Source organism: Lathamus discolor, chromosome 11 (assembly GCF_037157495.1).
Source record: "Lathamus discolor isolate bLatDis1 chromosome 11, bLatDis1.hap1, whole genome shotgun sequence".
NCBI classification, from domain to species: domain Eukaryota; kingdom Metazoa; phylum Chordata; class Aves; order Psittaciformes; family Psittacidae; genus Lathamus; species Lathamus discolor.
Window position 1 is genome coordinate 11561635 of NC_088894.1, and position 13424 is coordinate 11575058.

Consider the following 13424-nt stretch of genomic DNA (forward strand, 5'->3'; position numbering starts at 1 on the left):
CAATTACAGCACCTCAAGGATGTTTATATAGGAGTGGAGAGACCTAATTGACCTGATTCTTGCCCTTGGAGATTTCAAAGGACATTTGACATTTTACGCAAGCTTGTAACATCAGCACAGGAAAGGAGCAGCTCTTGAGAGCCTAAGCTGTGCTCTGAGAGCAGGAACAATCCAGCATGCAGTCAGTCGGTCCTCACAGCAAAGTCCCTCCACTTGGCTTTGAAAAAACTTTTCCTGCATAACATCGTGCCTCGGTTTGGTTCTGCACACCCTTCAGGCTCTCTGATGTGCCCTCAGATCTGCTTGCTCCTTGCACCCCAGCTCACATTTGTAATTAAACCTTAAGGAAGAGAGTGTAATGTGTAGTTTTGCCCTCAGTCACACTGATTTTGTTGTATCCCTCCCTGGTTCTTGGCACATCACTCTGCCCGTATTTCAGAAGAGGATCTTTGCTTTCATACCCACCTGGGAAGCGCTCTGCGTACCCTGAGCATGACACGAGTAGGCATCAATAGTAAATTCTGCTGATCCAAATAAAACGCTTGTTGTTGAGGCCAGTTTTAAAGATGAGGAGGCTTTTTGTGGAGTGGGAAGATATTCCAAAGTAAAGAGACATCCTAGTGAGATATACACACGTGCAAGCTCCGATGCCCTCCTCTGTTATATTCAGGTTTGTTTTCCAGTCACATTGACATACAGTGTCTTTTAGAAGATCTTTAATGGGTGATTTTTATGGCTGGCTCTGTAAGGCTTTTTCTTTAAGAGCCAGGTTGCTTGGAGTGCTCAGGAATTTGAATCAGTTCTGCTGAACTTCTCTTTATTGCACTGAGTATTTTATTTAATTTTTTTTCATACTGGACTAAAATTCTCCTTATTTACCAAGATTGTGTTAAGGATTGAAACATGGGGAGGATTTTAAGTATCAAAATGCTTTGTGGGCATCGAACTGTGTGAGCAGAACGAGCTGGAGAGCTGCCACGTAATGTTGCTGTCAATTTTGGGAGTGTAATGTTCTTAGTAATGTTTTCAATGAAAACACATTAGCAAAATTTTTACTGGTTTTCAGAAGGCAGAAGCTAATGTTGCTGAAAATGCTTAAAAACTAACAGAAATGTCTGTTTTGACCAAGGAATTTTGCCCGTAAGATTTTTATTTTACCATAAAATGTATGCTATCCACCAATCTCTGTAAAAATCCCTTCAAAAATGTGATAGACAATAATATCTGGGGGTTTTTTACTAACATTTGGAATCTGATTAACTTCTTAGTGTGCGTAAAGATTGCACTTGTACACGGAAAATAAACCAAAGCATTTTACAGGATGCATTTTTATTTCTAATCTTTTTCTTTTTCAGAAAGTTCAGCAGTATATAGTCATTGTTCAAGCCACAGATATGGAAGGAAATCTTAACTACGGTCTCTCAAACACGGCAACAGCAATCATTACAGTGACAGATGTGAATGACAACCCACCCGAATTCACTACAAGCACTGTAAGTATGGATACATCAGCACCGTGATACATGGACACATATGTTTGTAATTCATGGATGTTTACATGCTCCATCTCTCTTAGCTGGTTTGGCAGATAGGAAGAATGTGACAGATAACCGCAGAACAAAGTCTTTCAGGGGGAAAAAGGGGAGAAAAAAGATAAAAAAGAATGATTCATGAACGAGCAAAACAATTTGGTGACCAGTTTTGCTAAGGTACTAAAGAAGCTGAAATAATGTGGTAAACAGAGGATGTCCGAATACACCAAAGAGGATACAGTTGTTACACAACAACTGGCTATAGGCATACCAGAGTTATTATTACTTGTAGTAAAATCCTGAGCAGTAAGAGATATTTCAGGTTTACTATCTTGAATATGATTTCAAGGAAGCAGTAAATATTCTATATGGTAACAGGTATCTAGTAAAATCTGTACTTCATTGACAGCTCTAACAGAGGTATTTGTGTGTGCTGGCAGTAAATGCGTAGACATTCTTCAGTACATCTGTTTTTAATCAGTTAAAGGTCTTTCTTATATTAGCACAGTATTTCTTTATTATGTCCTCATCTGCTCCCAGTTGCTGTTACTGGGGGACAATGGGGAAAAAATAGATTGCTTTTTAAAGCGGGTTGAGGTAAAAATGAAGAGTTGGAAGTTGAAATGATGGGCTCTGGTTCTTTCCAGCCTTCTGATAAGACACAAAACATCTGAAATGTGCATAGCATGTAGACCTCTACTTCTCTGAGGTTTCCAGAATTGCTAATAAATGAGAAATCCGCTGTCTATATTCATATGAGGGTCTACAAGGAGCAGTAAATGATGTATCTGAAACTGACACCAAATCTTTAAAAATACGGAAAGTCTGACTGCGTTGTGCTCGAGTCGCTGAGCATCCTTTGAGGAATCCTTTTATTATTTGTATTATTCTGGATTTTCATTCCAGCTTAAAGGGTCTGCAAATATTTATTAAGGAAGTACTGAAGTTTCCCCTTATCGATACCCTTACAAACTATAAATATGTAGCAGAACTCAAGGCAGGCATGTAGAGCCCAGTTTATGCCACTGTGGACTCAGGTGTGCTCCGTGCCAGCTGTGAAGTCTGCGTCCTTCCCTCCCATCGCTATCAGATCCTGTGCTCATGGATGTGATGTGCTCAGCTCCTGAGCAGTGCCAGAATTTTCTGATGGAGTGACTAGATTCCACTAAATTCTTCCTGAACCAGAGAAAAACAGGGACAAAGCTGTTTTTCAGATCTGGGTGTCAATCTGCAGCTTGTGTATAGGGTGGGTTGAACAGCAGCACATGTACTTTATACCTGTCATAGTGAACACACCGAGCTTTGTGTTGCAAAGTTATCATTGAATATCTTCTTAAGTATGATGCTGTGAAGAGCCATAAAAATCTGATAGAAGTCTCGGGGCATGTAGTCCTTTCTCCTTCCAGCATGGGATTGTTCTCTGGAAAGTTTTGTAGCATCCAGTGTTAGTTTTGTGTCTCTCAGGCCATGGGACTCTTCACCACAGCAGTAAGCATACTCCAGTTTCCTAGTGTTTGCAGGGGGACCTTATTCTGCCAGGTAAATACTACTTTAACTTCCATTTGAGTGAAAAAGGAATGACATCTAGTGGCCATGTCATTCAAGCGCAGGTTGTTCCAGATGACCCAGGTTGCCTGATCCTTTCCAAGCACAAGTCCAGAGCTGAGGCTTTGGGTAGCAGGATGAGCTGTGTCAGGGGTAGTCACACCTGCACATCAGTACCTTCTGATAGGCAGTGTCCCTCCCGATGTGGTGAATTTTAATGCCTTTCCAAAACACTTTCCAAAGCTGAATCTGATGCAGGTGTGATAATAGAAATTTGCTTTCAGGTGAATCCCGAGTATTTAATGTCGCTGAGTGTTACACGTGGAAGGAATAAAAAACATTAAAAGAATTACCCATAGGATTGTGTTAAATGGATTAGAAAACGCTACTTTTCCTCTAAGCAGGGATGATGTGTAGCATTATTTATCTAATTTCAATCACTGAGGATTTTTAAAGAACCAAAGGGCTTTATACAGTAGAACACAAGACTTTATAAAGATTTGAAAACCAGTGGTGTTTTACAGTTATATTTTCTCATTCTGCGGAAACAAATATCTTTGATATATTCCTGGGTATAGGCAGGATGAATTTCATATGAGTATGAAAGTATAATATGGTTTTCCCCTGACTGACAGAGAGAACAGCATCAGGCTGTCTCTATAAACCTGAGCTGAATCTCCTCGCTGTCCTCAAATAGGCTGATCTGCATTTTAACACCTCTAAAAACCAGCAGAAATCTCTTTGCAGGAAATCCACAGCTCCTCAGAGGGTAAGAAAGCCCATGGTCTCTTTTAAGACTGGGGACTGTTCGGAGAGATATGGGATATTTATATTTTGAATACTTGTGTATTGAGATGCTGTTGTAAAAACAAAATAGGCTGAATAACTGAAACTGTGGTTTCCTCTTGGCAAGCTGCCAGACGAAAGGAACTCATGGAACCGTATTCAGCATAGACACATACAAAGGCCCACCCTGTAGTGCTCCTAAATTACCTGTCACTCACCCAGGGTGGTTTTAGACTTAATCATTTCTGGGTAAGAATGTAGCTCAGGCGGACACTGCATCACGCTGGTGTCACAGCTCATGTATTCAGCAGCAGGAATTAATGTTGCTGCGTAAAATTTAAGAACAGGACGGGAGAGAAGAAAACAGCCGCTGGGATGGTCAGGGAAGTCAGGTCACGTCTGCAGCTGAGCACACTGTGCAGGGGGAGAAGAGACCGGCATGCACAGACCATGTGAAAGTTTAGGCACAGGCATGCGAGTGCCAAAATGCCACGTTCGTAGGGTAACCTGGGGAGGTGTGTTAGCTAATGGACATCCAAAATACCAGATGGGCTGTGATCAAGTGTAGTGCTAGATAACAGGTGGAAAAAAAGCAATAAAGTGACACAGAAGATCCTTAAGTGTACAAATAGAAGATACTCCAGTAAAACTCCAGAAAGATCGCTTGCTTATGTGAAAATAGATTGATGTGGATTTCACAACCTCTAGAACATCACTGGAAAGGCTGGGGGAAGACCCTGCACAACAGCAGGGGAAGAAGCAGCCCCAACTGAAATTATACTGGGAGGCGGGAGGAATCACAGTCTCAAGGTAAAAGCAATTTTAGACTAAAGCCAGCTGTTAGGTTGAGTGCAGTCTCCATCAGCAAGGGGCATGACCTGTCCTGGAAGTCACAACCAGGACTACCTGCACTGAACTGTGAGGTGCTGGGGCATGGCAAGGGTGATCTCCTGTAATCCTTTCCGGGTCTGCTTGTTGTGATGGTGAATGTTTTCTTACCTATGATGCTTTCTGTCCATGCTGAGAAGCGTCAGAGAGCTAACAGTGAGGAAATCTCTCACAAAAGACCGTCCCAGATCAGGAAGCAATCAAATCTGCACCAGGAGAGTGGAGCATCCCGCAAAACACTGTTAACATCATAGGCTGCTATTCTGGGCAATAGTAATGATTTAGTGCAGGACTGTGACCCAGGGAGCACTGTTCTGGATAGCTAAGGGATTTCAACTTGCTCTTTGTGTTGTGTTCTTCATGTGACATTGTTGCTTACAGGTGTAACATAGTGACATTTTGACAGGGCTGTGTTACAGCGGCTTTGTAGGAAGCTTTATTGGGGAAACTGGCTCCATTCCTGTTACAAGATAATGGAACTGGTATCAGTGTGTCCTCCCTTACGCAGAGCCCTTGTTCCTTGTAACAGGGTCATGCCCTCTGACGTGTTTTAATTATGTGGAAATTCCTCAGCCTCCCTTCAAATATTTATCTCTCATGTGCAGGCGAGTTGCATTCTGTCCGTGTTAATACAGATCCGTAGCTGAGCCTCTGGCCAGATGCTCATCTCAGATACAGGGGGGTGCAGTGAAATTAGTGCTAGCATTTCAGAGATTAAAAGTCAGCTGAGACAATGCTGGGTAGTCTCGGGTGAGATTTTGTGTAATGTGGGAGCATCTTTTTTGCTCACAGAAGGAATGCCTGTAATTCCAGTGAGCCCGTATCAGCTAGGATGCTTTTTCCAGGCTGACCCATGATACTGTTACTGGCCATCCAGGGGTTTCCACTTTACCTAAGGAAATTCATAATCAGAGGGGAGGAGAAGTGAAAGAAATCCATGCACACTTGACTCATACAAAGTCTATTTTTATCGTATTCAATCAGGAACAATCAGGCGCTGAGAGGAGACGCAGATGAATTTGCATGATCAGACTTCTGTGTCTTAAATGTTAATTAAAAGTTATTTTAAATTTGCCTACTGTGCAGAACTTGTTTTTATAGTAGCCTGTGTAAGGGAAATATTATTTCGCAGGGCTGAAGTGCTTGTGATTAGTTGAGGTTGTGGGTTCCTGGGAAAACCTGCCTGGCAATCAACATCTCCTTTAAAAAACAGAAAAGGAAAGAAAGGAAGGGGGAAAAAAGAATCTGGGCTATTGAAGTTCTTTAAGCTCCTGAGCCTTAGGAGGTCTTATTTAAAGCTACTTTAAAATTTGCCCTTTGGCACTGCTTTGAGAATCTCCTCTTCCAAGGCTGAATCCAGTGGAGTATGTTTTAAAGAGGCAGCTCTAGGACCGCATCCCCTTCTCCACCATGCTGCTTCGCTGGCTAATCTGGGCACTGAATTCCATTAAGAACAGCTCTAAAGGTTTAGGAATGGACTGTTGGGCAGGGGTGGATGCTTCCCAGCTCACAGTGCCCAGGCAGCATTGACTCTTGCTGGCCTGGCAAAAGCAATCTGATCAAAGGCTGGCTGTGAGCTCAAAGCAGAGCACCTGGTACAGAATAACACCCTGTGTACAGAGAGACTCATATTCTAGCAGAAGAGCATATATAGCTGGGTAAGGTTAATCTAGTTACAAAGAGGATTTCACTAGTCATTGGAGGAGCAAGTACTTGTTGCAGGTACATTAGAAAAAGCAGTTCTTGCCACTTTTTAACTGGGCTGTTTAATTGTGTCAGATCAGGCTCGTTTCAGGCTCCTACAGTAACTCTGAGTTAGTAACCAGGCTCGTACTGGGCTGAATCAGTCAGCAGTGAAATCTGCAGTTGAAGAGCTTGTTTTTTCATGGGCAATATGCCGTGGAGACTCAGGTTAAATGGGCTTTTTGGTTTTGGCGTTGCACTGCCAAAAATGCCTGACCTTTGTCTGGCAGGTATTCTGGCTGCACTGAATACCATTGAAAATGCTGGTGAGCCCATGCCAAAAAATGCTTTGAAGTTTGAAAGTGAAGCAGGCTCTCTGTGCAGTACTGCCATGCTAGCGCTGGCCTTTACCATAGTCCTTCCTTCTCTCATTTTGATGTTTCCTTCCCATTTTCTCTCCCATCTCCACCCTGATATGCTAGTGCATATCGTTTGGTGAAGCTGAACAAGCCAAGCTCCTCCAACCCCTTGTTACATTACAGCTTTCTGTTCCCCTGCTTGTCTTGCTGACCCTGCTGTGCTCCAGGCTCTGCTCAGATATCTTTCTTCTGACCCAATTTGTATATAGTAATCCAGATAAGATTTTTTCAGTGTCTTGAACAAGAACACTCATATTTCCTAGAATCAAATCTGCCTTTTTCACAGCTGTGGCATAATGCCGGCTGAGTCCTGCTCTGTGAATTTGCCAAGATACTGGAAAAGCAAACAAGCATAAATCAGAATTGTACTCCTTGTTCTGTGTGCATTTCTTATGATGTCAATTGTTTGAGGACAAAAACATAGCTGTGCATTACCTAATGCAAGAGCAATGCTATCCAGAGCTGCAGAAATAACTGGTGTGAGATGTAAGAATGTGGCTTTGCAAGTGGCAACCTTGGGGTGAAGCTTCACCTTGTCTTTGGCCCCACAGCTGAATCCTGCTGAGCTCTGGTTTTAACGGAGAGTTCAAAAATAGCGAAGTAGCAGAGGAAACCCTGAGCTTTTCCTTCAGGCTGCAAGATACTGACTTCCAAATGAGTGTAATGCAAAGATGTGAATAGGTCTAGTTTGGGGAAAGGATGTTTAATGGAGGTAGGAAACCAAAATTGGAAACCAAGTCAGCCTGCCAGCGGTTTGAGGTTTCCTAAGCACATTTATAGCCACATGTATCCTGAAGTATTCAGTACATGTGAGCATTATCCTTTTACATGCATGCTCATGTTTTACAAATTAGTCTTATGCTGTGAAGGGAGAATCCAGCAGGAACAGGATTTCAGTGGGATTTCCTGCAGACAGCGAAAAAGGACCAGTATGCCTACAAAGGGCTTCCTGAAAAGTGGTCTTACCACACTGATCCATGAAAAAACCAGCAGGAGTGAGTAGCTAACTACCTCCCAGGACCGGGACACATGTCCAGACCTGGAAAAATCAAGGTCTTAAATTCTGAGCCCAATTTCTATATGTAGTTGCCCATTCAGTTCTCACAGTCCCCATCATTACATCTGTGCCATTCAGAAAGGCTCCAGTGGCATATGAGTATAGATAAGCCTGGATGCTGCGGTGTTATAAAATCATCAAAATTATGCCCTTTGCATAATTTAGAGGCATTTGTCATAAGAGGCAGAAATCAAGTTGAACAGCGCAGGTCAGAGCTGGCAAGGGAAAAGACCTAATATTGCGGTGAGCAAGTGTACAGGACTGGTTCCTCTACAAACGCAAACAAACTTGGGAGCTCTGAACAGTCCTGAAGACAGGCTTTATCATTAGAAATCCATTGTGCTTTCATGGGAAATCCCAGGTGACTGTGTTCACTTGCAATTTTCCAAGCTCAGGAAAACTGCACAGGGAAGCTTGGGTCGTTATAGAGCTGTCATCGTGTAACTGGAATAAATTGTTATATTCAGGTGAATCACATATGCCCAGTAGCATTTGGGTACATGAGCATCTACTTAACAATGTGTGCATTTCAATTAAATGTATAGTTGGTGAAGTCTTAAAAACTACCAATCAGTTTAGTGTTTCTAAGTAAGAACTGGGTGTTTATACATTGAAATGGGCTTTCTCCTTCTCACTGCAGCTCCTGATGAAAAGCTTTCTCACGAGCAATGAATTAGACTAAGGATGTCAGGTCAAGAGGTAGCATTAACAAACAGAGGGAGCACAAGCAGAAACTATTCTTTCTTCTCATCCTGTTGCAGCTTTTGCCCAGAACTTGTCCTGCAAATGCCAGGGGCTTTGCTGCCCCAGACGTAGCCATGGTTAGGAAAGTATTTACGTCTTGATAGAGGTTACTTACATCTTGTCGACCTTCTGAATCAAAGAGGTTACTTACATCTTGTCAACCTTCTGAATCAAACTGACCTTTGGAGATGGATGTCTACCTAAGTGCAAAGCCTGCCCAGCAGAGCTTAAGAACTGTGCTGCCCACAGAGTTTTGATTCTGATAAGGAATGAGTGAGATCCCAATTCAGGGTGCAGATCTTTTGTGAGCAGTGTGGCTCTTCCCAAGCACAGCATCTTTAAGTGCCTGGAGGCCCTTTCAATGCAGTGCTATGGAAAACAAGACACGCTGCATGCTCTCCTGTGGATACTCAACTTTTGCTCTTTATTTTGTCACCTCTTTCATCTGAAATGAAAGATATTTCTCAGTTTATGGGAAAACAAAAATTCCTCATGTCTTAATAAAAAGAGCATCAGCCCCTTCTGTGATCTCTGCTAAGACTTTACACCAGTGTAGCACACGACAGAAAGGATGAAATGCCTTTGAGCCTACTTAGTATAGTCTGCAAGATGGATAGAGAGATATAGCGATGTATACCTACAACTACACAAACATAGATAAGCATATATAGCTAGATTGAAAGCATAGATAGATACTGATATAAGGCAGGCAGTCATCAATAATATCCAAGTCTCTACTCCCAGATCAATTGTGGCTTATATGCATTATTCCATTACATAGTGTGGGTATATATGCATTCGTATGAAAAAATGTGGTCTCCTTGATATAAGTCTCTTACTAATAGACCCTATTAATCAAAACCTAAATTTACAGTGGCTTTTGTTTTGTTTATTTCCTTTCAGTACATTCGTTTTCAAATTATCACCAAATTGATCATGTACAGTGCTTTAAACCTACTGCCATTCAGTGGAACAGTTCTGGTTCCTCACCATCACACTGAGCGTTAGTTATTAAGGCACAGTTCAAGGCTCTGCTTAGCCTGATTCTGTCCTGAACCTAATTGGAATCAGCTAGATTCTTCCTTATAAATGGGTCAGTCACACAGAAAAGACATCAAATGTAATCTTGAGATTGGGGTGGGGGGGTGGGGGGGGGAATAAATAAATAAAAAGAAAAGGGAAAAAAAAGGATAATTTTATTTCTCTTCATTGCTACCTGCCTGGTGGTTAAAAGAAGGATTAAAATGAGGTCATTAAACTTTCCTTGGAGACAAAACCCAGACCTCAGTGGTAATATGATTAATCAAATATAAAAGTGAAGCTACTCTGAGCGAATAACTCATTTTTATAAAATATCTAATTACTGAAATGTCGTCTGCTGCAGAAAAAGAAGGGGGGGAATTAATTGCAATAACAATTCAAGAAGATAAAGTTTTTCTGAATTAGGTCTACACAAGAAGCTAAATTGAGTTGATTAAGTAATTTTGGTTTCAGGAACACCCTTGATGGAAGTTAGAAGTAATGAATTTTTCAGACTTTGGAGTTTAAAATTGCCAAAGACCAGTGATTTACAAAATGGGACTGATAGTTTCATTACAGATTTCAGTTTTCTGTCACAAAAAAAAATAAGAAAGGGAATAGGAAAAAATACTCTATTGGTGTCTCTCAGATTTGACACGTGTACTGCTCAGTGTAAAATCAAGAGTAATATAACCTCTTCTCTCCATGCTAGAGAGCACAATCTCAGCCTGTTAGAGGTACCACAAAAGAGGTAGAGCCCACACTGCTGCTCATGCCCTGCTTCTCAGTACCTAAGTAGCTGAAATCCAGGAGTTAAGAGCACAGCCTCTGCCTGTGTACCTTATACATTATAAGCCCACTGTAATGTACAACAAGATGCTTTCCTTTCTTTACAGTGCTTTCAGGTAGCTGTTGTTGATGGCATTGAGAGGCATGTGTCTATCCATCATCAGCATCATAGTGATAGGTGATAATTTGTTATGACATTTGATTGTCCAGCCTGCTGTTTTGCTGGTTTATGCAGTCAGGTTCATATTACCAAAACACAGATGATACCTGTACAACGCCAGGGCCACCCCTGTCCCATGTGGTATTGATGGCACCTATCAGCTGTCACTTGCTATAACCCATTAGACATCAGATGTTTCATTTGCAACATCTGGCAGTGCTGTATCTCCTGGTGCGATGTCTCATTTAGCAGGGACTTCTCTTCTTCTTATACTTCCCTGTTTAATATGTATGATCTGGAGGGAGAAGCTGTAGACCACATCGTCAGACTGTGCCTTCGATAGTGTTGTGGAGGAATTGTCTAGAGAGAAGGAGGTCCCAGGGCACATGTGAGATACGTGTGTGCAGTGAGGTGTGACACAGCCAGGTGCCGCTGACAAAATCTCTGTAGTCAAAAGGAGTAAACATCTACAGAGAAATACCCTTCCTACTCTGGGATGTGCTGTGATGGAGACCACTATGGTCTCTACCACCTGATACATGTGTGTGGGTTAGACACCATTCCCATAATCCCTGGTGTGCCAGTCAAGATAAAATTTCAAGGAGAAATCAGACACTAATGCTCCTGTATCTCATGTACCTACCCATGCCAGCATTTCTTATCTAGCTTTTATCCACCTGTAGTATTTCTCTCAAATTTTAATGATTTTGTATGGATTGTGGGCCTCTTCCTACTTTGGGATATGTATTAAATATCCTAATTCTCCTCTTAAGGCCAGACCTGGCCTTGGAGGCCCCAGTTCAGTTGCCTGACTGCGGGCACTCAGCACCATCCAGGACATCCACACAACTCTGGCAGATACATCTCCACATCTGCCGGATGTCCCAGGCAAATATGCATTTATAGTGGATTATTTCTTTATCTTAAAAATACACAGCATCTTGGGCACTGATGTGAGGCTGAGACATTTAAATGCGTTTTGTAACTCCACTATAGGAAGGCACTGAAATAAATCCCCTTCTGAAGTTGGCTAACTTCCTTGGGTCGGCAGGTTTTTAATTCTTCAATATTCTGTTGCCTTAAAAGTATTTGCTTCCAGGGGATGTCATTTTAAGAGGACATATATCTGGAATTTCATTAAGCACATTTCACTTACGAAATCTTCAGTGACATGCTGGGGGGGAGGGAGGGAAGAGATTTAGCAAAGGATTTGGTAGTGCTGTGAGTTTTCTCTTATCAAGTATTTCAAACTGTCCAGGATGTCTTAGCACTTCCCAATCGTAGAAGAGAAGGTCAGAACACAGAAAACAGAAGAGCTAAAATCATAGAGAATGGTTAAAAGGTTTCTGAAAAGGGTTTTGAGTATGGTAGAGTTTTTCAAACCATTCAGCTTAATGCAGTAATGTGTTTTAATTGCCAAAAAATAACAGAGAAGAAATAAGAATGTTTCCCTTCCTAAACTTACAAGTATACAGGGACTCCTTCACTTTAAGCCAGTATTCTCCCATTTCTCACTGCATTTCTCTTCTCTGCTACATGCACTTTGACTTTCTTGCTGTAAACAGAATTTCAGCGAGAAGCCTCTTTCTCATGGCAAGTCTGATGAATTGCACAGCATTTAATTTAGTCTTCACTCTGTGCTCTGAATTACTCTAAGCAGGCAGGCATGCATTTTTCTGTAGTACCAGATTTTGCTCTAGTTGAAGATGTCCCTGCTCATGTCTAGATGACCTTTAAAGGTCCCTTCCAACCCAAAGTGTTCTACAATTCTGTGGTTCTGGGGAGTACATCAGAAGGTGGGGTTGGAAGGGCAGGTTTCCTCTCTGCTTACTTCGGAGCAGTGCTGCAGCTGAATCATCTGGGTTTATCTCTTCAGCAACCCCTGCAATGTGGAGACGTGTCCCGCACTTCTTATTCCCTTCCTGTAGAAACCACAGCACAGGGGTGCAGGTGGGAGCACACAGATCTTCCTTTGCTCTCACCCCACCAACATTGCCATTACATTTTATATAGCAGTAAGGAGATGAAAATTGACCATCAAGGCACCAGCTCAGAAAATCCCATCTTTAAACTGTGGTAGCAGCACTTTTAGACTAAAACATGCATCAGTGACTTTCTCCTACAAAGATGCTCTGTTTAGTCAATATAAACAATAACCCTGTTTATGACCGAACCCTGAGGGTTTTTCAGCACCTAATTATGGTGTTCAAATCTAGTCATAAAGAAAAAAATCCCCTTGTGTGCTAATTCTGAGACTAATCTGGAAACAACAGAGATTTCAGTTGCAGGGCAGAGGTTTGAGCAGGAGTCAGTGTGCAGACTGGCTGAGCTGTGCTTCATGGGAAGCTTGTTAAAATTCTTAATACCAGGATTATAGCATACATCAAAAATTCAGTTTCAGTCCTCTTAAAATTCCCCCTTTCCCAAATACGTGTCTTCAGATCCCAAAGGCACATGAACAGCTTTTATATGCCTTAAAATCTAGGAAAAAATAAATAAATTAAAAACTCATTATGAGGAGTGGGCAGTTAATAAGAAAATCCTAAACCAGAATTATCAGCTTAAGGCCCTTCTTTATGAAATGTTATTACAGGTGCCTGAATTAAAGCATAGAATCATAGAATCATAGAATAGTCAGGGTTGGAAAGGACCTCAAGATCACCCAGTTCCAACCCCCCTGCCATGGGCAGGGACACCTCACACTAAACCATCCCACACAAGGCTTCATCCAACCTGGCCTTGAACACTGCCAGGGATGGAGCACTCCCAACCTCCCTGGGCAACCCATTCCAGTGCCTCAC

The 13424-nt window shown here is 42.0% G+C and overlaps 1 protein-coding gene across 4 annotated transcripts in view; it reads left to right on the forward strand.

The window, feature by feature from the left end:
* CDH4 (cadherin 4) overlaps window positions 1–13424 on the forward strand; it is a 459553-nt gene that overhangs the window by 413707 nt on the left and 32422 nt on the right. For all 4 annotated transcript variants that reach the window (XM_065691453.1, XM_065691454.1, XM_065691456.1 and 1 more), the window contains one exon: window positions 1356–1493. In XM_065691453.1, coding sequence (XP_065547525.1) covers window positions 1356–1493 — 138 coding nt within the window. The remainder of the gene's footprint in view (window positions 1–1355; window positions 1494–13424) is intronic.